Here is a 26,082-nt window from a genome sequence, read left to right on the forward strand (position 1 = left end):
GGCTCCGCGCGGCCGCCGCCCGCTCCCGACGCCGCCGCGGCGCGCATGGCCCCGAGCGGGCGCTGACGGCTCCGAGCCGGAGCCAGTGCGGGGCCGAAGGCGCCGGGCGGGACGGTTTATAGGCGGTGGCTCCTCCCCCGGGCTGGGTCTGCGGGAGGTGAGAGGGGAGGGAGCCGGGAAGAGGAGGAGGAGCGGGGCTGTTGCCGCTGAGGGCCTGGGCGGGTGAGCCCCGGTGTCCCCAGCAGCACCAGGGGCTCTCCCGGGGGTCCCGGCCGGGCCCCACCGGTGCCGCCCCGCTGCCCTCAGCATCACTGAGGGGGTCACAGCAGCACCGAGAGGGGGTGTCCCAGGCCTGCCACCTCTGGGAGCTCCTCTCTGGGCCCCTTGCCCAAGGTGGTCACCTTTGTGCCTGTCACCGAGGTCACCTCCGCACAAACCCGGGGTTGAGGCTTCGCCTGCCTTCTGCCCACCCTTCACTGGCCGGCACCGCAGGCGGTGCTCGTCTGACATCTGGGGAGGGACAGTGACACCAGCACCAGAGCACTCCCTGTGTGGCCAGAGGGGTCCAGCATGGCTGAGGCCCCCAGGTCACCTCCCTGCCCCCTGCCCGTGGCACCACCAGCCAAGCAAACCCACTGTGGTTTTTCAGGTGGTTTCCGGCCTCGTCGGGTCTGTCCCATGGCACCACACCGGCACTGGGACAGGGACTGCAGTGGGTCCAGCTCGATGTGAACCAGTGGCAGTGCGTTGCTCTTCATATGGCTGCGGGAGACTCAACTCCCCCAACACCGTCTGCCCATGTGAGCCTGGGACCTGCTGGCCTCTGCCAACAGCCCGGCACCAACCCCGGCTCAGGGGTCCCAGCACCCCACACCACTGAAGTCACAGCCCAGCCATGGATCCACGAGCCCAGGCACGTCTGGTGTAGCTGCTGTCCTTAACCAGGGCCATGGGGCTGGGGAATGATGGGATGGGAAGGAGGCAGGCAGGGTGCCACTGAGTGTCACCTCGCTGCAGGGCAGGGGGCTGCAGTGGCCCCAGTGCAGCCCAGTAGCTTTCCTGTCCCTGGGGAGCTGCCAAGGTCAGTGCTGGGCAGCAAAGGGGGTCCCTGGTGGGTGCTGTGAGCTCTCTTCCATCCCTACAGGGCTTGCCATCATCCAGCAACATCTCTGCGGGTCCCAAGGGAGGATCTGCTGTGCCAGGAAGCCTCCCCTCACCTTCCTTGCCCTGCAGAGGAGGGAGGCACTGCCAGCAGCCTGGGCATCATCAGGTGCAGCTGAGCCTGCCCCGGACGCTGCTGGGGATGAGGCAGCTTCAGAAGAGAAGGGGCTGCACAATGGAGGAAGGGCCAGGAGGTGCTGTCATGATCCCTCCTCCCATGGAGCAGGGCTGTTGCTGCCCTGGCAGCCGTCAGTGTGGTGGGACTGGAGCAGGGCAGAGAGGGGCTGTGTGCTGCCAAAACCCATCCTGGCCGGGAGATGTGGGGCAGACATCGAGCACGAGGGGAACCAGCTGCCCGTGGCTCCTCTGGGACAGCTCCTCCACCAGTGGCCCTGGAGTGCTGCAGGCTCAGGAGCTGCTTACCCAGAGCAGAGAGGACTGCTCCCAGCTGGAGTTTTCCTCTGACCGCAGCCACCCTAAAGGGGACAGGATGTGCTCTGAGAGCCTGGCTCTCATGAGGGCACCCCTGACTCTCAAGTTCTTTGCACTCATGGTTAAAGCTCATTTCTCAGCATCCTCCTGGCCAGAGGGTGGGAAAACCCACCTTTACAAAGCCAGTATTCAGAATGTTCCTTTTAGAAAGGCATCCTTAAAACTAGTCTCCCTTCTCCTACACAAAGGTCCCAGTCCACAAAGCAAAGTCTCAAGCATTCCCTGGGGCTCCTGGCAGTTTCATGGCCCTGCTTACAGCCCTGTCCTGCTGCAGAGCCTGAGGAGATGGAAACTGGAATCCACTGGAGCATTTGCAGAAGGCTGTGGGGATTTTTTTCTTCTATCTATCTGAATTGTTTACCAAAGGCAGGTTATGCCTTGTGCAGTGTGGGGAGAACGGGGTTTATTGAATCTAGAAAGCTCCTGGCTTGTTGCAAATTAAAGTACTTGTTATTTCTCTCCAGTTGGCTTTGGCTGGACACTCAAGCCCAGCAGCATCTCACCCGAGCTAAAACAACGGCGGTGGGAGTGACAAAGGGAACCTGATCAGGGCTTGCTGCTGCATCAAGTGGAACAAGAAATCCCAAGCAGCTTGCTAGTGGATGCAACAGAAAGCCCAGAGAAGGACTGCGGAACTCAGAAAATCACAAGGGCAGGAGCCAAATGGAGAGACTCAGATCAGAAACCAGTGTTTGTTAGAAGGGGATGGGCAGAAACTGAGACCTGGTGAGCACATGAAAGGGAAATCATCTAGAATATGACAGTGAAGCAAAGTCAGCTCAAAAATCTCCAAACCTGATGGAATTAGAAAGCATCAGATAATGGAAGTGGCTCTGTGGGGCCCCAGTGACCCGCAGCACAGGGCTGAGGTGTACCAAGAGGCTCCCAGGTCCCTGCTGCCCCTGCAGTGTCAGTGCAGGGAATGGCACCAGCGCATGTCAGCCAACGATGTAAACCTCTGCTTGGATGTTTATGAAGCAGCACCATTCCCAGCACCGGGATGCCAGTGTGCTGGGCCAGCAGCACAGCCCAGCCCCAGAGCAGGCAGCAATATCTTCCCAACAGGTACTACCAGGTTGTTCCAATCTGCAGCAATTAGCAGGCTGGAGCGAGCACCGGGAATGCCTGTTGTGCTCATCTTCCTTTCAGCAATATCATGTTTGTCATCTTCCCTCTTCACATCATTTGGAACATGATACCTTCCTATTCAGGCTGAATCCAATATTTATGGGGGCTGCAGTACACCGGCAGTGCTGGGTTGCGTCAGCAGTTTCTCCCCAAAATGCTTTTTTCGGGGAGCTCTGGCCTGGCCACAGCTTCCGCTGTTCAAGCTGCCATTTGCTGTGTACCAGGCTTAGACTATGGAGCAATTCTGGGAAGGGGAATATCTAATAGCCAGATGCAAAGAGAGGGGGGAAGATGCTTGCTCACTAGTATGGAAAATTCCTGGTTGTTATAGGATGCATTGTCCCATGCCTTGGACACCAGCTGTCTGGGATGAACATGAAAACAGATCTGGTTTGATTAGGGAGATGTGGGGATAGGACAGCTATTGGAAATGTCTGCTCTGGCTGGGCCAGGGAGGAACTTGGCTGTTTGCAGGAAAACAAACCTTGCAAGTTCTGAGCTGAGATGGTTCAAGCCCAGCAGGAATCCATTTCCACAGTGCCAGATCACAGGAATAACAAACCCCAGGGAAACCTTGGCACAGGCTCACTGTGCTTTGCCACAGGACAAGGTTTTCTTTCCTGAAGCCTCCCCTGCTCTCTTGGCTGGGAACATCTGTGTGCCGGAGAGTGAACGTGCTACAAGAGCCAGGTCCTGCTGCCTGGCTCACACCCTGCGGGCAGCTGAGCAGAGACAAGGTGAGGCTGGGAGAACCAGTGTGGTTCTGAGACATTCTGAAGTGCTGCTGCTGGCAAAACATGGCTACTCCTAATGGCAGCATTAGCGGGAGGGTGATCACAGAATCGCCAGCACCCCCCTTCTAGCAGTGACATTCCGTTTCATGGCTCAAGGCAGGGAGAAAAAGCTTCCCCCTGCAGCAGACAGCTCTTTATGCAGCATCTCCAACTAGAATTCAATTATAGATAGCAAACTGAGTTATTTAGTATCCCCATTAAAGATGCATGGGCCCTGCCTTCTGATGGAGTATGTCTGAGGAGGAACAGCATCAAGGCCAGGAAATGCTGCTTTTCTGGGGATCTCACATCATGCTGCTGAACATGCTCCATTGGTTTTGAACACCAGCAGATATCCCTGAGCTGCAGGAGCCGCTGCACTTTGTTTGAAGCAGTTTTGCTTTGCTTTTAATGTAGATGTACAGTCTCTGGCTGCTTCACTGAACAGGTACCTCCAGGCTCTCTTCACCCATGATCCCTTTGGGAGGAGGATGATGTGCTCTGCAGCAGGCACCGAAACTGGGGGTGGGGAGAGCCAAGCCTGGGCTGGTGCTGCAGAAACCACCCTGCACACTCCCAGGCTGTGCACCCAGGCTGCGGGGGCTCAGAGAGTTTGGGTGGGAACCAGCCTCACTTTGGCTCCCTCCAGGATGAACGTGCATTAAACTCTGTATTTGCCCTATCAGGAACATGATTTTTTGGCTGGACAAAGCCTGGATTGATGTTGGGAGGCTGGAGCAGCTCTGCTCTGGAGCCAGGCTGAGAGAGCTGGGCTGGGGCAGCCTGGACAAGAGAAGGCTCCTGAAGGGGAGACCTGAGAGCAGCTCCAGTGCCTAAAGGGGCTGCAGGAAACCTGGAGAGGGGCTTGGGACAAGGGCCTGTAGGGACGGGACAAGGGGAATGGCTTGAACCTGCCTGAGGGGAGACTGAGCTGAGCTCTTAGGCAGAAGCTGTTCCCTGTGAGGGTGCTGAGGCGCTGGCACAGGGTGCCCAGAGAAGCTGTGGCTGCCCCATCGCTGGCAGTGTTCAAGGCCAGGTTGGACACAGGGGCTTGGAGCAAGCTGCTCCAGTGGAAGGGCTCCCTGTCTATGGCATGGACTGGAACTGGATGAGCTTTAAGGTGTCTTCCAACACAAACCAGACGTGTGTTAAAAACCCCTTACTATGAAGCTTTTGTGCTGAGAACAGGAAGGCAAGAAGGGGGATGCAAGCCGTTCTGCAGGGCTATGTTTCAGTGAGGTCCATGGCCTGAGCTCAGAAGAAAGCAGGATAATCGCATCAGGGTGCTGGAAGCCAAATTTTTGGTGGTAAGGGGCTCTGATCCCAGCACTATGCTGTGAATTGATGGGTCAGCTGGAAACCTGGGCCTCCCACTGCACCCCGAATCATCTACCCCTACAGCAGGAAGGATACAACAGCACAGCTTTGTGCATGGACACGTGCTGGGGGAGTCTAACTGTAGGACAGAGGAGGTGCTGTGCTGCTGCTGCATACACGCATCGCCCTGGGCAGAGACCTACAGCAGCTGGGACCTACATCAGCTGGCCACCCTGAATGCCTGAGTTGGAGCTAAGGGATTTTTCTTCAACCAGGACCAGGCAAATTAAAATGAACAGAGAAGACTAAATTAACACAAGTGATTCATTAAAGGAAGGAACAGAAGACAGTACGGAAGAGAGACCATATGAAAGCAAGAGGATCTGGTAAATACATACCAGAGAGTATAAAAATACTACCAATGCTTAAAACAACCTCAGCTGGAAGAGAAAAGGATCCCTGGGAATGGCCAAGGAAGCAGCAGCCTGGCAGCTCCTGTGCCAGCTGTTAGTGCAAGTCTGGGTATTTCCAGATCAGGATGGCCCCATCTGCACTCACACTCACAATGTTCTTCTTCCCAGGGCAGATCTTGAGACGGGTGATGTTGCCACTATGGCCCACTCCAACGTGAGTCACTGCACCCCCCTTGTAGTCCCACAGTTTCACCAGATGGTCATCGCCACCTGCATTGGGCACAGAGGAAGAAAAAACAATTACTGCTGGAGTTCTGCTGTTTTTTGCCTCCATATTACAGGCAGAGGAATATTTAGGCACCAATTTAGAAAAGCTGGGATACATTGTCTTGGGCATTATGGCAAAACATACTTAATTTCAACTGAACTAGAGAGTCAGTGTCCAGTGGAGTGCTCAGGACCTGCACCAGTGGGTCACAGTGAACTATGGCCAGCAACTGCTACAAGTAACTTGGAGACCTGCAAAATGCTTTCAACCAACACTCATTTACCAGGTTAATCTACAAGAACCGGTACTGACACCAAATCCATGCTCTTGAACTACAGCCAATATCCACAGTGCCCTAGCTCCTCTGAGCTGTTTCCAGAAGGGATGTCACGGTGGTGGAGAACATGCAAGCCTGGGGCTGGATGGAGCCTGCAGCTATTCCCACTTGTAAACTGATGGAGATTGCCAGGCTGCTGGAGTGGGACATTGAAACAAATCATTCAAGTGCACAGTGAACACTGACGTAAATGAGGAGCAGGGCAAGGAGAAGTCCTGTACTCCCTGGAACTCATTTGAACCTTGTCTTCACCTTTATATTACATCTTGCACAGCTGAACCACAGTATCTCCTAAGGCTGACCCACATCCTCTTCCTAAGCATTCTTCTTCAATGATTCATTTTCTTTTCCCCTTTTGCTGACCTCTCCTTCTAGTTTTCTCTTTCTTTAGTGAGATCCTTGGTCTTAATATGACCTCCTCTTTTCTAGTTTTATCCCCCACTCACCTGTGACAAAGAATGCCCCATCTGATGTGATGTCCATCCCATTGATGGAACCTGATGCAGAGCCTTCCACTTCCCTGATGACAGAGCCATCAAACACTTCCCAGTATCCAATCTAGAGAGCAGAGCAGAGAGGAAGGCTCAGATGTGCAGGAAAAGCTCATGGGTTTCAGCACTGCCCTCTAACACAACCCTCTGGTGAGGTACAGAAGTTTCATCACATAACAAGCGTCAGACTGTGTTTTGGGATTACTGCAAACCCAATTCCTGCAGTTTTGCTTACCTTTCTGTCTGTTCCACTGGTGATGACCTGGTATTCTTCAGGATGGTAACACACACATTTGAACAATGTGTTGGCTAGAAACATTTGTTTTCTCACAAAACGCCTGCAAAACACCCCCAAAACAGGAGAGAGCAATAGAGTCAAAAAACAAACATTGCCTGTCTGATCTCTGCCTGTGCTATACATCAGATCTCTCTACTTGGATATTTTCAGGTACTGGTCTGAGTTCAGGGGTTCATGAAACCTATGAGGGTTCTGTTCTAACAGTTCTGTTCCCCATCACAGCTGCCTTATAAGGTTTCTGATCTACTCTCATATGAATTACTTTAATTGAGGATGCTTTCCAGGTGCTATCCACAATGCAGAAAATTTCCTTATCCTTCCCACAATGCAGAAAGCCTGCAGATCTGCAACAGCTCATCATGAAGTGCTGGAGAATAGAGCTAGTGAGAAACTGAGGAAATTACCTACTCCACTCCCTTGGCCAATTAGGAGCCAACAGAAGTGAAGAACTTGAGACAAATGTTTGTCTAAACTTTTCTGAGAAGTTTCTTGCATTGGAAGTTCTACATTCCCTGACTTGATTGTTCTTTCCAGTAGTTTTTATTTCCTAATGCTTCTTTTCCCCTCCTCCTCACTTTGTGGTAGCCCCAACAGAGACACTACCAGCACTCCTGTCTCCTTACACAATATCCCAGATGATGCATGTTCCATCGAGGCTGGCTGTGACACACTCTCGGTCATCCTTCTTCACCTTAATGCAGGAGACAGCAGAAACGTGCTCCTTCAGAACCTCCACCAGTTTTTGAGTCATCTCACGGATCTCCCAGACCCTCACCTGAAAACCATCAACAGATATTTGCTCTTGTACCATGTGGTCCTAACTGAGCTCAGGAGGATGCCTACGGCTTCCCTCTACTCTTCTTTTTAGAACATACAGCAACTCCATCTCAGCCACCTGTCTCTTGTTTTCCTATGGGCATTCATGCAGCTGACTCACAAAAGCAAACTGCATTCTTGAGAGCATAGTTCCCTGGTTCAGGAACTCCCAATCAGTAACCCCAGATCTTGTTTTTGCCAAGTTCCCACTTTCCCATGCTTCAGTTTACTCATCTCTCCATCAGGAAAAAGCATATAGTCTGTGATATATTTCCAGCAGTGCTTTAAAGATCAAGGAGCAAGACTTCTGACATGGAACAGAAAAAAGCTACTTGTTGTTTGTGCTATACAGAATGCCAATAAGTAAATACAAACAGCTCTTAAAAGCCTTGATGTAAAATATGGGCCTGAAAGCACCTCTTTTACCGTGGTGGTAACAGCAAGTATCTTTCTGCTTTGAGGACTTGATCCTTCACACCTTGCATTTACTGCCCCACAAGTGACAAACTTCATGGTATCTACTCGTTTTTGCATTCCACTAAGGTCAAATCCTTATGAAAATGTAGAGCTGAAACACAGGAGGAGCTCACCTTCCACCTTCTCAAGTCTGTTACTGAGTTAACTATGGGATCTGGGTGTCCAATTCCCTCTTGCTTAATGATCAGAGCATCCAGATCCTTTAAGCCACCCTGAAAGTCACAGCTTTCCAACGATTGGTTTTGACCAAACCATTAGCATTTCAGAACACCTCTTCTGTGTTTCAAATGAATACTGCAAGTATTCCCCTGCAGCTCTCATTTCTTCTTTGCCAACCTTTAGCTTAAGTTCTGCCTCAGCTGTCTTTTCAATTCAGAGATGAACTAACCAGAGCCTGTGCCCTTCTGAGGGTGTTCATACAGAATCTAGGTCCTTCATCTTCTGCATCCTCTAGCACTAATCATCCAAGGTACTTCACTGTTCATTTCTCAGTGAAGGGTCGAAGTTGCTCATCATCCCTAACGTCTTTATGCATTGAGATAAGGCAGTGATGCCATCACTGCTCTGGGGGAGAGCTGAGGTGCAGAATGATTCAAAAAAATCATTCAATGATTAGGACATTAGCATGAGATTTGGAAGACCTAAGTTCAATTTCTCCCTCTTCAAGGCTTCCCATGCCGTCTCCAGCACAGCACACTGAGCATCTGAGATCAGGGGACACAAACAAAGAACAGAGCAGTTAAATAGCTATCAGGAATCCACACACAATTCAGTGTCGTGTTCCAGGGTCTGCCAGGCTGCAGAGGAAGTCCAAAACAAGGCAAGAAATTGAACATGAGCCTTCCAAGTTTAATTATCTATTTCTAATAGAAATAAAACCTGTCTTTAAAAAGGAAAGGAATGTCACTTTAATAAAGTGAAAAGGGCTACTGCTATATGAAGTACATGGAGTAGCCAAAATGCATGGTGTTTGTATTGTATGACTGGAGAAAGATTGTTGAACTGCACAGTGTGATGTTACCCCACAGACCCTATAGCAATATAAAGGGAAATTTGTGCTACTAAACGAATTCTTATGGGTCAATTTGGACAGGACCAGGGCTTCCAAAACAATGACAGAAGGAAAATCTGTGCTACAATACAGTTAGACAGAGGCTTGCAAACAATGACTAACAATGGCCAAAATACAGGGGAGAGGCAAATGAGCAAAAAGGATGAAGAGCATATTCTGCATTAGAAGGATTTCCAGAACTACTCTGCCAGAAGAAACCAGAGCACTGTTTTACATTCTGCCCTCTGAGAGCAGAATTTTGCAGATATCCAAAGCCAGTATTTTCCAAGTCAGTCCTTTGCTCAAGGGAGAGCTAAGAAGAGTTCATGTACTGACTGAGCATTACAGGAAACTCACAGGGCCTGTGATGAGAGCACAAAGCTGCTCCAGGCTTTTAAGGAAAAATTACCTGCCCTTCACCTCCTCCACTAATGATCCATTTGCAGTCATTTGTAGCAGCAATTGCCGTCACTCCCAAGCTATGGGCATGGTTCACCACATACATTGGCTGTCCAGTCTCAGGTGTGAAGGCGCGGATTGTCCCATCGTCCCAAGCTGATGGATATACAGAAGAGGTTATGCAGGTGCCCAGAATTTCCTCATATTATTACCTCTCTTTCCTTCCCAAATGAACCTGTTTTCTCACTGAGTTCCTGTATAAGGCCCAGCCTATTAGATCACCAGTATACATGTGAAAACCACTCTACTGTAGGTGAGCCCACAAAGCTGCAGTCCCAAATAAACTATTAACATTCAATTTCTGATTTCTGTTTGATTCTGTCTATAGACAAGTTGGTTTGATAACAGTGGGAGACTGCATTGCTGCTCTAGGACTGCTGCAGTTCTGTGTAAAGAATTTGCATATGGTAATGGATGGGAACTTTACACAAAAGGTGCTCCACAGACACAGCTGGTGCACACACCAAGCTTAATAGTTCAGAATTAGGGCTTTTGAATAAGACTGAACTGCTGGAATAAGGATGAATTGTTGGAATTCACATCCAAAACAAGGTGGCCAAACCTTGCCTTCCACATACACCGTTAACTACAGCCCCAAGATACTGGGGGCTGTGAGCAGCATTCATGGGACCAGCAGCAAGCAAAGATGCCTTTGGGTCAAGAGATGAACTGAATTTCAACCCATTCCAAATTTAATCTCCTCTTCATTCAAACACATGGATGCTTACTACATCTGCCAACACCTGAGGACTGCACTTGACCACGGGTCTGGACTGACCACTACCTGAAATGATGCTCTTGCCATCCCTCATAATCTCAATGGCATGGCAGATCACGTTGGGGATGACGATTCGCAGGAGCTCCCTGTTCTCTGGGGTGTGCCACACTCGGATATCATTTCCAGAGCAGGTAGCAAACAAGTCAGAAATTCCACTGGAGAATTCAGAGAGCAGAGATAATGAGGAGGGGCATATAGAAAATGCTTCTTTCTTTGTCAGATCTTAAATCATCCTTTGAAGTTCTGCTCTTGCTACGGTGCAGCTGTAATCTTCCCAATAGGCAGCACCATGGTTAAGTCAAAGGTCTTTTTCATAGGATTCTCACATAAAATACCCCTGCTCTGATTTCTACTCAAGGATTAATTTTAAGAAACATTTAAAGTGAAACTAAAATAACTATTTTTTTTTAACTTATGACATTCATTTTCCCATATTCAATCTCTAAACAACTTCACGTGTTGTATATTATAGCCACAAAAGTGAGTATAGAAGTGCTGTGTGCCCAGATTTAACAGCAGCTTCATATTGTACAGATGTCATTTTTTATCTTGCTTACTAGATGATTCCTATTCAACATTGCTGAAGGCAATAGGGGCAATGGCAAAAGCCTGTTTGTAACATACTTGTTATACATGTTCAAATAAGAAAAAAACCCTGCAGGATTCCAAAAGCTATGGGAGTGAATGCTTTGAAATAAGCTCTAAACCACATGTCCTAGGGACATGACACAAAGTGGTATCTAGAAAGGTACCACAAGCTTTTGTTCAACACCACCATCAATGCCTGGAAAGATGAACCAGGACAGAGAAAACTGGTACAACAAAAGTGTCGCCCTTTTCAAGCCCACCTTGCGTAGGAGCTATCTAAAGCAGGAGAACATCAGCAATCCAAGTATTCCCAAATAAGCCAGAACAGGGAATTAAGAATGTATTTCCCAATCAGTTTTTGTTAAGAACTGTTAACAGATAGAAACTTTAAACATTTGTGCAAGGACATAGTTGTTGCAATCGTCACTAAATCCACTTTCATCCAGATACCTCTGAGGCACAGATGCACCAGTCAGGTCCAGTAGCATCAGGTCACCCTAAAGCTCCAAATGATTTCCTCACTACATCAGAAGGATGCATATTTTTTAGGCTGGTGACAGTATGGACAAGGACATCCTGCACTGTGCACTTTGCTGTACCTTGGTAAGACATGATCCTTTGTTTTGTGTCAAGAAGTGATGCAATAACAACATGCCAAAAATAAAAACCTGCATTGGGACCAAGTTTCCATTCTTTATTTGGAGAGGAAACAACCCATCCACTGTGAGCTTCTTAAAAGGAACATGTCCTTCTATACAGAAAGAGGGAATGTTTTCTGTCTGTTCACAAGACAAAAGGAGGCAGAAGACACACCACCACACCCAGCATCTCCAATCACAAACCCCAAATTTAATGTAACATGCCATGTTGTCAATCATGAAATTATAAGGGAGGCTGAGAGACACAAAAAGCCTCTAAACAGCCCTGTTAGTCCTGTCTCAGGTGATGTGATAGGTGGATAGTAGGGCAGACACCTCCACAAATTCTAGCTGCAACAGGGTACATGAAAGCACTTTCAGGATTCACACTGCTGGCAGACTAAGAGACCCACATATCACAGCACTAAACCCTAGGAGCAAAGGGGCAGGTTACCATCGCTGCCATTACCTAAACATAAATAATTCTCATCTTTTTATTTAGAATTCTTTCTGTAAATCAATGATTTTTCCACCTCCAATACTCAGCTGCTGCCTTCTGCTTTCAAGCAGCTGCTCACCATCACCCATGTGTTTCACTGATAGGTTACAGTATAAACTGTAAGAATGTTAATGAGTTTTGGGTTCTTGTTGGTTAAAAGCATCCCAGGCAGTTATACTCACAAAGGAAAAACAATATCGTGGACGGCTTCATTGTGACAGGCAGCAATCAGCTCTTCTTTAAACTCAGTGTAGTTAACTCGATAAATCTGGCATTTGTTTGTCCCTATAAAGAACTGGTGACCCTGACCTCTGCACGTCAGGGAAGTGACACCACCTTGAACTTGAATTTTCCTGTTAAGAGAAAGCAGAAGTTTGGCCTGACATTGACCTTCATGTACTTTGTTTCCATCTTCCCTTTCCCCCTGATTTGACTTTCATTCCCCAAAAAGCTCCATACTAGTTTGTGATACCATTACACAAGAAAGTGCTCAGGACTAACATTTCATTCCCAGTCCCAGAATCCCAGACTGGTTTGGGTTGGAATGATCTTAAAGCTCATCCAGTTCCAATCCCCTGCCATGGGGCAGGGACCCCTTCCACTGGAGCAGCTGCTCCAAGCCCCTGTGTCCAACCTGGCCTTGAACACTGCCAGGGATGGGGCAGCCACAGCTTCTCTGGGCACCCTGTGCCAGCGCCTCAGCACCCTCATAGGGAAGAGCTTCTGCCTAAGAGCTCAGCTCAGTCTCCCCTCGGGCAGGTTAAAGCCAGTCACTTGTTAACATGTCATATGATCTTCCCTCTCCCACTTGCTACTCTGCCAGGCCTTGCAAACACAATGCTTAGGAGATCTTGTTCTCTGTACCAGGGCCTAAAGAAACAGCATCTTTGCTGATATTTTTTGCCCAAGTGCACTTAAATATCTCATGTTCAAGAATACTTCCAGACAGTACAGATCTTTTGGGAATAGTTTAAATTGTATGAAGCTGAGTTTGCAGAACTGTATGCTTAAGCTGGCTACTCAAACAATGTAGAAACAGTAGCTGTGAATCCAGTTTGCAAACCACATGTGTGGAAATGACACCTGCAGCTTTGCACCTACTCCAGCATTGCCAGATCTGAGCCTATAAAATTAGCAGAGCCTTCATCTACAATCCCATGCTCTCCAACAAACCCTTTGCAGATGGCAAATACTACTCTTTCTCAGCTGGCATAATTTTACTTTGTATCAATTTAGGATCTGATTCCTCATGCCTAAAAGGAAACAAGGGTCATTTAAAATGAATGATGAATTCGCTTCTCTGCAAAGGCAGGCAATGAGTTTCAGTCTGTTCCAACTTCATTATGCTGGAACCACGCTGTCTGCTCTGTCTGCAGGACTGAAAAAACAGATTTGCTTGGATTATGTCTTTCTGTGGAGATAGTGGGCTCTTATACTGTGACCCTTTGGGGGAAGTGTCACCTCTGCCCTCCTGATTCTCCCATCTGCTAACTCACTTCATCACTCGGTAGTCTGAGCCTTTACAGAGAGCTACAATCCCTTCTCCGGTGCCGACTATTGAATTTCCTGTCTTCAGCAAAACCAGAGTTGTGACTCCCTAGGAGAGAACAGGATTAAAACACAATTGGATGGAAGCAGAGTTTTGTTATTGCTGCAGCCATGCTAAATAGCAAACGGAGCCTCCATCGTGCTCCTGATGGTGCTGGTGTCACACAGATATGGCTTTATCACTATCCTTTTACTGATCAAGGCTAAAGAGTGACCCTCTGGAGGGGGAAGGGAGAAAAGAGCTACTACTTACAGGTATACATGAACTACTACAGTATGTGAAACAAGTAAATGGCATCATCATGGATCCTTCAGAGCAGCTGGAACCATGAAGGAGCCTACATATCCTAACCTCATCCCAGCAAGCAACACACATTTTCTATTAGTGCCTCCACTTTGCCTTTCCCTGGTTCTTCATCTACTTGACAGGGAAACAACAGAGGATAAAACTCAGACCAAGTGTCCTTTCTTCCAACTGCTTTTAGGACAGATCCTCTATGTCCCAGGGCCTCTCCTCCTGTCTGAAAGATCTTAGAATCATAGAATAGTTAGGGTTGGAAAGGACCTTGAGATCAATCAGTTCCAACCCCCCTGCCATGGGCAGGGACACCTCACACTAAACTATGTCACCCAAGGCTCTGTCCAGCCTGGCCTTGAACATCACCAGGGATGGAGCATTCACAACTTCCCTGGGCAACCCTTTCCAGTACCTCAGCACCCTTTCCAGTACCTCAGCAGTAAAGAGCTGCCTCCCTATATCCAATCTAAACTTACCCTGTTTAAGTTTGAACTTGTTACTCCTTACCCTATCACTACAGTCTCTAATGAAGAGTCTCTCCCCAGCATCCTTATAGCCCCCTTTCAGATACTGGAAGCTTGCTCTGAGGTCTCCACACAGTCTTCTCCAGGCTGAACAGCCCCAACTTTCTCAGCCTGTCTTCATACAGGAGGTGCTCCAGTCCCCTGATCATCCTCGTGGCCTCCTCTGGACTTGTTCCAACAGCTCCATGTCCTCCTTATGTTGAGGACACCAGAACTGCACACAATACTCCAAGTGAGGCCTCACGAGAGCAGAGTAGAGGGGCAGGATCACCTCCTTCAACCTGCTGGTCACACTCCTTTTGAGGCAGCCCAGGACATGAGTGGTTTCTCAGCTCAAGCACACACTGCAGCCGGCTCATGTTCATTTCCTCATCCACCAACACCCCCAAGTCCTTCTCCACAGGGCTGCTCTGAATCTCTTCTCTGACCAACCTGTAGCTGAGCCTGGGATTGCTCCGACCCAGGTGTAGGACCTTGCACTTGTCATGGCTGAACTTCATGAGGTTGGCATCAGCCCACCTCACAAGCGTGTCAAGGTCCCTCTGAATGGCATTCCTTCCCTCCAGCGTATCAACAGAACCACACAGCTTGGTGTCATCAGCAAACTTGCTGAGGGCGCACTCAATCCCACAGTCCACGTCAGTGACAAAGATGTTGAACAAGACCAGTTCCATAACCAATCCCTGAGGGACACCACTCGTTACTGGTCTTCAACTGGACACTGAGCCATTGACCACAACTCTTTGCGTGCGGCCATCCACCCAGTTCTTCATCCACTGAGTAGTCCAGCTATCAAATTGATGTCTCTCCAATTTAGAGACAAGGATGTTGTGTGGGACAGTGTTGAACACTTTGCACAAGTCCAGGTAGACGATGTCAATTGCTCTGCCCTGTCCATCAGTTCCATAGCCCCATCATAGAAAGCCACCAAATTGGTGCAAACCCCTCTCCCACCCACTAGTAATAAAATACCTTTGTCACAGAAAAGCTTTGCAAATTAGGCAGTCCATCATCAATATGAGTTGATGCTTCTATTTACTGAGATGAGCACATCAACAGGAGGTCAGCCATTAGAAAAAGGAGAAATGATTTTTCATGGGCAAAGTAACTGACTACAGTAAATAAAAAACAAACCAACCTTGCCCTTAGCCTTGCCACAAAATTTCAAGTATAAGAAAAGTCAAGTCTCTGCTTCAGTTCTGTGAAGCAATATTACTCCTCTGTATACAAGATAACAGATTGATTCTTGAAAACCTGAGAGACCCCAAAATTGGCTGCTAGAGGGGTGGAACTACCTTTGTGGGGTTAAATCCTGGTACTCTTACTCCAAAAAATATCCCTGCTAGCATGGGGGAACGTGTGCATGAGTGAAGTGGAAATTAATAATAAAAAAAAGGCAATAAAGTATCTTTATGCCATCCCAATATGGACTGAACACTAAGCTCTGGCATGAAGCAAATGGGCACAAGAGGCACAGGCCAGTTGGGAGCAGCTCCAGGCTCCCTGTGACTTGTAAAGAGTCTGTTGAGGTTGAATTTGGAAGTTCCTATAGAGACTCCAGCACCACTGGTCACTGTCTAAGTTAATGAGCAGTCTTGCCAAGTGTCCTGAGAGACTAGCACTTTCACATCACGCTGGTTCTTCTTTAAGCCCCAGCTCATGGAGAAAAATGTGTTCATGTGAAAAGAACAACTTCCACCTGATGGATTTTTTTCTAGCATTCCATGTTGTGAAAGCACGAAGATGTGAATGCTCAAAAAGTAATAACCAAGAGGCAACTCAGAATAATTCTCTATTTATTCTTTGGGAAGGAGTCACTGTCATGGGCTTGGTTTGTGATTTCTGAACAAATACAGGAGTTGGCACCTCATGATCAAATCTGAGCCCTGACCAGCACCACCCAGCATTCCTGCTTTATTCAAGCATTCATCTGGCCTAACCCCAAAGTGAATTTTTAGGATTAAACACTTTCAGAGTGTTTAAAAGAATGAAAGCCAGAGAATGCTAGTTTTCTATCTGGAAAGGACTGAAGCTGTAAGGAAGGCGAGAGAGGAAGGGAAGAAAGAAAACAAAATGGACATTTGAGCTGCTGAGACCCAGAAAGGATGGTTCTAAAGTCACAGACGAGGTCTGATGAATTTGGAAAAATGCTTTGGTTCAAGTATCCAATCAAATAGCAGCAACTGGTTGTTTTTAAAGTCTTACTTATACTTTTTGAAGGAAACCCCCTAATAATTATGATATAGGTAATTGGGCATTCCAAGCATCCTTGCACCCATCTGCACATCAGCTGAAGGACTGTTTGACTTCAGGAACAAATGTGGATTGTGCGGAAAAAAAAGTAAAAGAAGATAAAAAAACCCCAATTCTGTATTTGTAATTTAATTGCACTGGATTTCCTCATTAGTCTGTCTCCACCAGAGACAGTCCACAGTCTCCTGCAGTATCAGGGCTGATCACTGGGAAAACACAACCTCCAGCACAGATTTTATGCCATGCTGTCACAACACCACCTGGCTGGAAGCCAGGTTTCATGCAAATATTCTGAGCAAAAGCATGAGAACAAAAGATTTCTTTTGAATTAGAAACATGTTCCACGAGCAGAACAATGCTCACCAAAATTTCCTATGAGTTGCTGGCAGCATTTTGAGACTGCCCTGTTCCCTCAGCCCCACCAACTGACTTCTGATCTACTGGTCTGCAGCTTTTCCTGTACAAGACTCACACCCCAACTGCCCTTTGGGCTGAGCATTGTGGCAGATGGTGGCATTAAAAATCAAACCTTTGACTACAGAGTTTATCTGCAGCTCCCTGCTGCTTGCTGATAAATTAGAGGTTTTGCAGCACCGCCAAGACTGCTTTGATTTGCCAAGGTATTCTCTTCAGTTCTTCAGTTTGAGAGGAAAGTGGGTATTATTGAGACAGAAAACCAAAACTTAACTCAAAATAGAAGTGGCCAAATTCATCGTCAGGTTCTCAAAATCACCAGAGTTTGATTTCAACCTTAACTTCATCATTGTCCTGCTTTTTTTGTCCCGTCTGTTCTCTGGATCACCATGAGGGAACAGAGAGCTTTCTAAGATGCACTTGTTAGTCACAGGGTCAAGCAGATCACATTAATGAGATGGTGAATGGTCTATTTTATATACTGACAGACCTCTTGTAGATGAAATGCAAAGGCAAATGTAGGAGGTTAAAACTATCACCATTCATTATTTACTTCTTACCAAAAGAAATCACTGCTTTGAAGTATGATTATAAAGATACCAGCAAAAATCTAGCCTGCCCATTCCCTTCCCTTCAGAGATATCTGATCTTGTCCCATTCTGATCTCTCATGAGAAAAACAAGTTGCTTCATCAAACCAGTGAACTATTCTGCCACTCCTCTTCAAAACAAACAAAATCTTCAGATCATGTCTTCATAACAAACACATTCTTATACATCTAAAGGCAAAGTTCCTTTAAGGCTGACCAAACTTATTTTCAATAAACATCTTCTCCTTACCCAAACAGTATCTAAACTCTTTCTTTAAATATATGCTCATCATGGGGTGGTGGTGGATTCCAGGTTTGGTGTTTCATGGCCTCAGAATTCCCTGATGTGACTGGTGAAAAAAGGTTTTCAGAGAGAGAGGACAATGTTTGTTCACAAGTATCATAGACTCACAGAAAGCATTTGGAAACTGCATTAATAAGAGGGAGGGAAGAGAGCAGTGAGGAATAAGCAAGAGGGGAAGGGATGATGGTGCTGAGCTTTGAACAGAAACGTCTGTTTCTCCCTTTTCCCAAAATGACCACTGTTGTATCTTAAGTAGCTGCTGGTACAGAGCACTACGTTTAAGTCAGATTAATGCCTTCCTGCTCAGGTCTCATCCATAAGGCTAGCAGGAGGCTGTCACAAGATCCTCTTCTGGATTTTCTCCATAGCATCTTGTCAGTGTTTTGTGTAGTCAAAGGTCCTGTTTTAGTTCAGCTTTTCACTGTCAGAAGCAATGTCAACTGAAGTTCACAATGCTCCAAAGACCTCTGCCACAAACTGCGGCTCAGTTCCTATGGATCTGCCTTATGATCAAGCCTCTCACAGCCTAGACTGGCCTGTGGTCTGGCTTTGAGCTCTGCTTTTGTCCAAGAGGCCTGAGGACCTCTTTCAAGCACCCAAATTGCATGGCATCCTGCTAATGTCCCTGTCTGATTGCTTCTTGAGCAATGTCTCAGGAGCATTTTTTTTGTGAAGTTTTGTTTCTCTGCATTTGGCACCTTACCCTCACCTGCAAAGGCAAGGGGGGTCAGGACCTTGTGTGGCTTCAGCTGTGTACTCTAGGCAGAGTATGCACATTGCTAGATGTAAAAGGACTCCAAGTGTGCAAGCACTTAACAGGGGAGGTGATACTCAGTCATCAAGACCTTAGCATGAAAGACAGCAGAGATCAGCCAGGACACAGGTCCTGTGTGGATACAGAGCCCGGCAGGAAGACTGCTGGAAGACTTGCTTAACAGGGTGTGGAACATGTATGCAAGAGTATAGACGTGCAGCAGATTTACAATTTCCATCAGGAAAACAAAATACATTCCTGTCACTTAGTATGTATACAGAATGTAGTTACTTACATTCCTGCAATGCAGGTGGGGGAAATAACTTCTCCAGCCTTCTGGAATGGGTAAAGATTGAAATATATTTCAAAGAATTCAGTGGCTCCGAGTTATCCCAGAGATGTGGGCATGTACTTCTAACATGAGAAACACCACATTTTGAACGGGCACGTATGTGGTTTGCACGTATTTGTGTGGGCACAAGGAAAATTCAGATATAGGGAAACAAGCCCAAAGCAGCTTTTTCTTTTGGATTGACTGCTGAATTTTTCTTAAAATTCTTGTTAGTCTTGTATTTGCTCTCAAACAAGATCTGCTTCGTTGTAGAACAGATTCCCCGTGGCATTCCTAACAGGACATCTGGTACTTCCACCTACGTTGCTTCCCCCATAGCTCAAGGGAATCATGGAACCATAATTTTCATGGTTGCTCATGGAATTCCAGAATGGTTTGGGATGGAAGGGACCTTAAAGCTCATCTAGTCCAACCCTTCTCATGAGCAAGGAAGTCTTCAGGCAGATCAGGTTGCTCAGAGCCCTTTCCAACTTGGCCTTGAATCTACCATCTCCTTGGGCAAACTATGCCAGTGTTTACAAACTGAGAAGCTACAACAAGTCTTTTATAGCAACAAATAAAGAGAACTCAAGCCCAAGTGTACTAGCTGGTGCTGACTGTTTATCATTGCAGCTCCCTGCATGCAGAATTCTTGTACAATGAAAGGCAAAAAACTCCTTATTCAAGAGATATTTCTGTGTCAGGATCCTCATACTAAGACTCATGAGACCCAGTCACAGACAGAAAAAGCTAAACTACGAGATTGTTGGGTTATGAAGTCAAGCACTCAGCAGTTAAAAACAATAAAAGCAATGTACACCATGTAACCCAGTTATGCATATGCACTACAATAAACTCTTTATTCTCTATACTACCTTTTTCAGTAAGACCTCTGCCTCACTAGTGGTAGAGTCAGACCTTCAAAAAGACATCCTCCTGAAGGAAAGGGGGAGGAATGGTTTGTGGAACAAACACAAAAAATCTAGGGGGATTTGGTTTTTAAGAGCAACTGTAGTGTTTTGAAGTTTTCCCAAAACACTCTTCCTGTGGCAAACAGTGGTCTTGGAAAATTTCAGCCTAGGAAATTTAACAAATCTGTAAGATCTGAATAAAATACCTTATAGCAGCAAGTGTGAGAAAGCCTCTCAAATAAACACATCTACAGTCCTCCTAGGAGTGTCCTCTGTCTCATTCCAATTAATATTTCCCTAAAAAAAACAACTCAGGAATTGCTCCATCTTTATTCTCATTTTTCATTTTTTATGGCTTTTACCAGATTTAGTATAAGAGACTCTGTGGGATGACATGGAAGATTCAGGTAAAACTCAAATTCTGAGCCAAATGAAACTGCAGCAAGCTAATGGTCTCAAGCTTCTGGCTCAACACTTACAAAGAACTAACAGCACAGAACAAGGGTTAGTCTGGCAATCAATGTAACGGTTCTCCTGGAGGCTGCCCTACTTTCAGTTACAAACAAAAGGAGGTAAGGGAAAAAATCAAGTCACAGAGCTGGGACTCACCAAGCTAAACATCTTCTTCTGGGGCCCGAAGTCAGTCATCAGCTTGTTGTTTGTATTCATTTTCAGGACATCACCACTTGATGTGCCAATATAAAAATAACTATCATCATCTGCCATCTATAGGAAAGCAGAAAAACCCAAGAGATCATGGTGAGATAGCTAGACACTTGTCCCAAGCCTAGTGCTGGCCTGTGGAAATAGCTTCATTTCAGGGTATTGCCAAGATTTAATCTGAAAGGATACAGCCAGTGTTTTCATTCCATCACACTGAAAGATCTGAATGCAAGATCTTTTCATTCTAGCCAAATCTAAATAATATTTTTAATCAAAAATGTGACTCTCTGGGTCCTGGAGCTTGTGACTAAAGCACATGCTGCTTCTCTTTTGAAGCATTCAAAACACTCTTTCCCAGGATAAAGCAACTGTAGGAGACCATCTTGCAATGAGCCAACACTCAGCTACTTCACTGCTGTCATGCAGTTGTGACTGGCATTTCTAGTGTTACTATCAAAGTCTGTGGGTTTTCTCTAGTCTGGGAGAGATGCTCAGCTGAGCCAAATCATCCTGGCTGAAGCTTACCTTCACACAGGTGACCACTCTCCTCAGGTGCCCTGTCCGGCATTCAGCGGGGCGGATCTTCCTGTTGGGTAGATCCAGTTCCCACACTCGAATAGTGTTACTGTAAGAACAAATATAGTGGGATCAAATCCAGATGCAGTTTTTTTCACTACTACAAGAATTAAATAGCCTTCACAAGGCTAAATTGTTCTGAAATGTTAACAAGGAGAAAAAGAACAATATCAGAAACAGCAGAAGTAAGTCTCTGTCTTTCCTACTGTCTCTTGTGGTCACTTTTTCCAGGTAAATCAAAAATCTTAAAAGGTTCAGCAAATGCATACAGAATGGTTATGGGGGAGTATGCAACAACCTTGACACTTCACCTCCCAAAGAGACATGCACTGTGGAAATCTCAGTTCCTAGAATGGTCTGGGACACTTTCAACTACTTTCTTGCAGTTTAATTGACAAAATAGACGCCAAGATAAAATCTTCCCACACAGTCAACCTTATGTTTGATGAAGTGTTATAACTGCAAAGACCAGCACTCATAAGTGCAACTACAGCCAAGAGCGTCCCAAGCCTCCCTTGATTTAAAGAGGGGTGCAGGTCCCCAACACATTTAAATGTCAGGGTAGATACATGGGGGCTGTCTCAGATCCATACAAATGTGCCTTTTTGCACCAACTTTTGTTCCAAGCCAGCGACCAATTGTACATTGCATCTGGTGGGGACAGGAGATGATCCAATGACCTGCAAGATATCATTGTTTCTACATCGATTAACCATTGTTCAGAGCCATTCAGTGACTGCTTTTCTCGTGTAAACACTAGCAACTAAATGTTTTAAACCCTGCATGGGGAATGCTGAGTACAAACTCCTGCTATCAGAAACAGAAGTGATGCATGTGGGTCCCTTGGGCTGCTTTTAAAACATATTGTTCTATGTAGAACAAGCAGAAATGCCTTAAAGGGACAAGCTGATGGATATTTGTGGGTTCATTCAGAGCAAAAAGAAAACCCACACAAGCAAAAAGCACACAGTCGCTTAAGTTACCCTGTATGTCAGGAAGAACTCTTTCTAAAAGCAAATAGGTCCATACGTTCTTTCCCCTCTTTCTTTCATCTAAAGAAACCCTTACTTTCCAGCAGTGACAAACATCTCATCTCTGCAGCTGGAGCACACCACGACGGTCGCGTTCCCTGAGTTCTGTGCCGAGGCAGGGCTCCCGCAGATGGCCTCCCTCTGGTCAACGTGCCACACAACTACACTGCAGGACAAGGAGGAGCTGACAAGAGCCTTGCTTTTTGACATTACTTAAAATACTTCAAACCAAAAGCAAGACGAAACCTATTTTCCTGCAGTCTGTTCCCACCAGGATACACAATGAAAGTCCTTTGGTAGAGATTTCAACCGATAAAAGCCTTATCACAAATGTGTGGAATTGCACTTTATATCCCTTGCTCCTCAAGCAAAGGTATGTGCATTTGTCAGATTTATTCTGCTGAGCAAGATTCAAATCATATCTTAGGCCACTTGTAAAATCTGATTTAAAATAACTTCTCATTCCACTCTTATTTGCCTTTGTGCCAAAGCACGCCCCCAGTGACATTCAAAGCTTTTCAGGGCAGTGCATTAAGCCAGCTAACTGTGCAGGCTCCATGAGGTTTTTGGGTGATGACATCGGCTTAAGAATTAGCTGCTACTTTCATCTTTACCCAAACCCCACACTCTGCCCACAGCACCCACCTGACAGAGCTGTATCACTGAGGAGAGACATCAAGCAGGGGAAAGACTCAGATGGCCAGAAGGGGGGAGGAGCGAGTACTCCTCAAGAACATTCTTCCATGCCCTACAACTTGTTGGAAATTGTGTGGAAATCATGTGCCAAGAAGCAGAAATAGCTACCTGCCGTCATCCTGTCCTCCCAGCGAGATCAGATACAGATTGTTGGGAGAAAATGCCAGTCCTTCAACCCTGCCCTTGTGAAGTGATAGCCGAGCAAGTAACTCCTTCCTCTGGAAATGCCACAGGATGATGTCTGCCTGAGGTGCAAAGCAGGAGGGGGCAAAGCCAGAACATTGATGTTACACACAGGATTAGGTGTAAAAACTTTCTATGGCAGGAAAGCTGTTAGAAGAAGCCCAGTCAGCTTCTGTCCAGCCAGGGCTCCAGTGACACAAACCTGCTGCAGATTAGGTGCTGTAAGAAGTATTACTCCAACTTAATGGTTGAGTGGCTTTACTTCAGGTCAGAATAAAAATTTACTTTGGTTTTAAAATACTGAGAACACTAACACTTGCTTCCTTCCAGGTATCTCAGGGTCCTTCTAAATAGGCAAAAATTAAGCCACAAAGAACTTTAGAGGTCTAAAACCACAGGTAATTAATTACCTGTCAAAAAAGCCCCAGGCAGCTCTGGAACTCCATTTAAACACAACACCACTTATTAATTAATGTCTAATGAGAGTTAGGCTGCCACAGGCAGACAACTCTTGGGATAAAAAAGACCGAAATGAGGAGGCGCCTTAGTCTAGTTATCCCAGTCCTAGGCTGAAGGCTTAACACTTTACAAAAACATGAAGGCAATGGAATAGCCATTATTGCCCATTCTCTGCAATATCCTCCCACATCTGTATTGCAACTGAAGTAAACCAAAGGTGTTCCCATTGCTGGCAAGCCAACTCCATTTTCTTTGGTCAAGATTATACAGGTAAAAAAAGAGCATTACCCACCGTGAAGCCCATGAAAGCCACTTCTCCAGAAGCGACGTATACTCCATCCCTAGATACAACAACGCAGGAGACGTTGTTGGTGTGGCCGTGCAAGAAAACCTGCTTCTTGCTGTCAAGGTCCTGAACAACAACAGTACAGCCCAGGGGATAGAGTATGTGCTGCTTATTGGGGTGGCAGATGAGGCCGAAGGGTACATGCCCTATGAGAGAAAGGAGAGAAAGATCTTCCCTGTGAGGGTGCTGAGGCGCTGGCACACGGTGCCGAGAAGCTGTGGCTGCCCCATCCCTGGCAGTGTTCAAGGCCAGGTTGGACACAGGGGCTTGGAGCAAGCTGCTCCAGTGGAAGGGGTCCCTGCCTGTGGCAGGGGTTGGAACTGGATGAGCTCTAAGGCCCCTTCAACCCAAACCAGTCTATATGTGGTTCTGTATGACCTGCTGCTGGCTGTTAATGGCTCTGGGGCTGCAGACAAATTCTCTTCCGCTGGCTGAAGCAGGCAGTCCCAAGAGCAGGCTGGCCTCTCCCAGCACCTCCATGACAGTGGCTTTGCTTATCCTGCTCCCTAAGGGGAAATCACTTGTTCCCCAAAGTTTCTCTCACAAGGAGGGCAAAACCAAAAGCATCCCAGTGCCCCCAAAGCTGAGCAGCAGAACAACCCTGTGTATAACTCAAGGGTCACACCTACAGCTACCAGGACATCTAACAGGCCAAGAGGTTGGAGCCCTTCAGCACAGAGGGATCTCCAGGTGCATTTCGGACCTAGGGAGCCCACTTCATCAGCCCCGTTGCCGTGACCTGACTCCAAACGCCTACGAGCTGCCCGAGGGGGTGGCAGCAAAAGTTGGGGCGCCTGAGGCCCGTTCGTTGTCACAAGGACGTTCAGCGCGAACAGGGCTCTGGGTGAGGTTTGGCTTCGAAATGAGACTCCTGTCCTCTCAGGTGTTTCCTGCTCTTCCTTTCCGCCTGACTCGGGATGCGGGACGCGGGAAGAGCCAGGAGCGGCGGCGGGGGCAGGAAGAACCCTGCTGCTCCCGGCCCATCCCACAGCCCCACAGCCCCAGCGCAGCCCCACGCCTGCCGCACGGTGCCCCCGTACCCCCCGTGTCCGGAGCCCTCAGCTCCCCCCCGGCTGTACCGTTGAAGCCGATAGCCGCCCGCAGCTCCAGCGAGCGCGCCTCCTCCGCCATCACGCCCCGCCCGGCACGCGGCGCCACGGCAACCGGGTAACGCGCGGGGCTGGCCGCGGCACGGCCGGCAGGGGGCGCTGCAGGGCGGCGGCAGCAGGGGGCGGGACGGGGAATGAGGGAGGGGCGGAGCGTCCAGGACCCGCGGGGGGAGAGGAGCGCGTCCGGGAGGAGAGGCGGGGATGGGGTCAGGAGTGGCGGGTGTGGGTTGGGAAGCTCAGCGGAATGGAGTGAGCTGCGTCCGTGAATGAGCCGGGTTCACTGCGGTCCTACAGCTCAGAGCAAGGCAGCACACGCAGACAACTGCAAGGGCTTCACGCGCTCCAGCGGAACCGTGCCCTAACCCTCCCAGCGCGGCGCTGTGCTCCTGCTGCAGCCCGAGGAGCCACGCTGCGGGATTTGTGCCTTGTGCTTGGAAAACAGGAAACCCATCCCCAGCCTTCAGCCCTCCCCCTGCCCCGCGCACCCCTACACCTGCTCCGAGGTTTAATCCCTGCTGGAGACACTGGAGACGACCCACCCGCTCTGGCCTCTTCCCAGCTCCCAGCACAGCCACTCTGGTGCAGGATGAGGGTGTGAGGGTGCTGAGGCGCTGGCACAGGGTGCCCAGAGAAGCTGTGGCTGCCCCATCCCTGGCAGTGTTCAAGGCCAGGTTGGACACAGGAGCTTGGAGCAAGCTGCTCCAGCGGAAGGTGTCCCTGCCCGTGGCAGAGGATTGGAACTGGATGGGCTTTTGGTCTTTTCTAACCCCAACCATTTCATGATTCTATGATTCTATGAAGGGAAAGGAGCTCCCATGGGAACCTTTCAGCCAGGCAGAAAGTCTCGTACATGGTCACAGAAAGAGAAATAATTAGGACACGCTAGCAGAGCTCTTTAACTGCAGGGAAGAAGGAATTCTGCGGTGCTTTTTCATGTGAGCTCTGGACGAAGGCTGGCCACAGGGGTGCGCAGGGCTGTTTCTCCCCTCCCCATCTTTCCTGGATACCCCTTGAAGGCTACAAGCAATTCCTAGGCCTGCCGCATGACTGGCACTGTGTGAACTTGCTGCCATTGCCTGCTCCTGCCCACATCCTCCTGCCATTGCTGA

General features: G+C 47.7%; 1 protein-coding gene across 1 annotated transcript; it reads right to left on the reverse strand.

The window, feature by feature from the left end:
• Positions 1-5,232: 5,232 nt before the first annotated feature.
• On the reverse strand, positions 5,233-25,004 carry CFAP52 (cilia and flagella associated protein 52). Its single transcript, XM_005141398.4, has 14 exons — positions 24,944-25,004; positions 23,811-24,010; positions 22,985-23,121; positions 22,218-22,346; positions 21,099-21,198; positions 20,520-20,636; positions 13,481-13,581; positions 12,167-12,337; positions 10,266-10,414; positions 9,432-9,577; positions 7,302-7,453; positions 6,616-6,718; positions 6,336-6,447; positions 5,233-5,554 (listed from the first exon to the last, which is right to left on the reverse strand). The coding sequence occupies exons 1-14, from the start codon at positions 24,993-24,995 to the stop codon at positions 5,379-5,381; spliced, it is 1,845 nt and encodes a 614-aa protein (XP_005141455.1). The 5' UTR covers positions 24,996-25,004; the 3' UTR covers positions 5,233-5,378.
• Between the last annotated feature and the right edge of the window lie 1,078 nt (positions 25,005-26,082).

This window comes from Melopsittacus undulatus, chromosome 11 (assembly GCF_012275295.1).
Source record: "Melopsittacus undulatus isolate bMelUnd1 chromosome 11, bMelUnd1.mat.Z, whole genome shotgun sequence".
Classification (NCBI taxonomy): Eukaryota; Metazoa; Chordata; class Aves; order Psittaciformes; family Psittaculidae; genus Melopsittacus; species Melopsittacus undulatus.

Bases quoted from the DNA above. Each gene is read 5' to 3' on its own strand.
- CFAP52 (XM_005141398.4), bottom strand. From the start codon at position 24,995: ATGGCGGAGGAGGCGCGCTCGCTGGAGCTGCGGGCGGCTATCGGCTTC. The intron at 22,347-22,984 runs GTAGCTATTTCT...CTTGTCCTGCAG, and splicing joins GGAGGACAGGATGACGGCAG to TGTAGTTGTGTGGCACGTTG. The intron at 7,454-9,431 runs GTAATTTTTCCT...GATGGTTTTCAG, and splicing joins GTGGAGGAGGTGAAGGGCAG to GTGAGGGTCTGGGAGATCCG.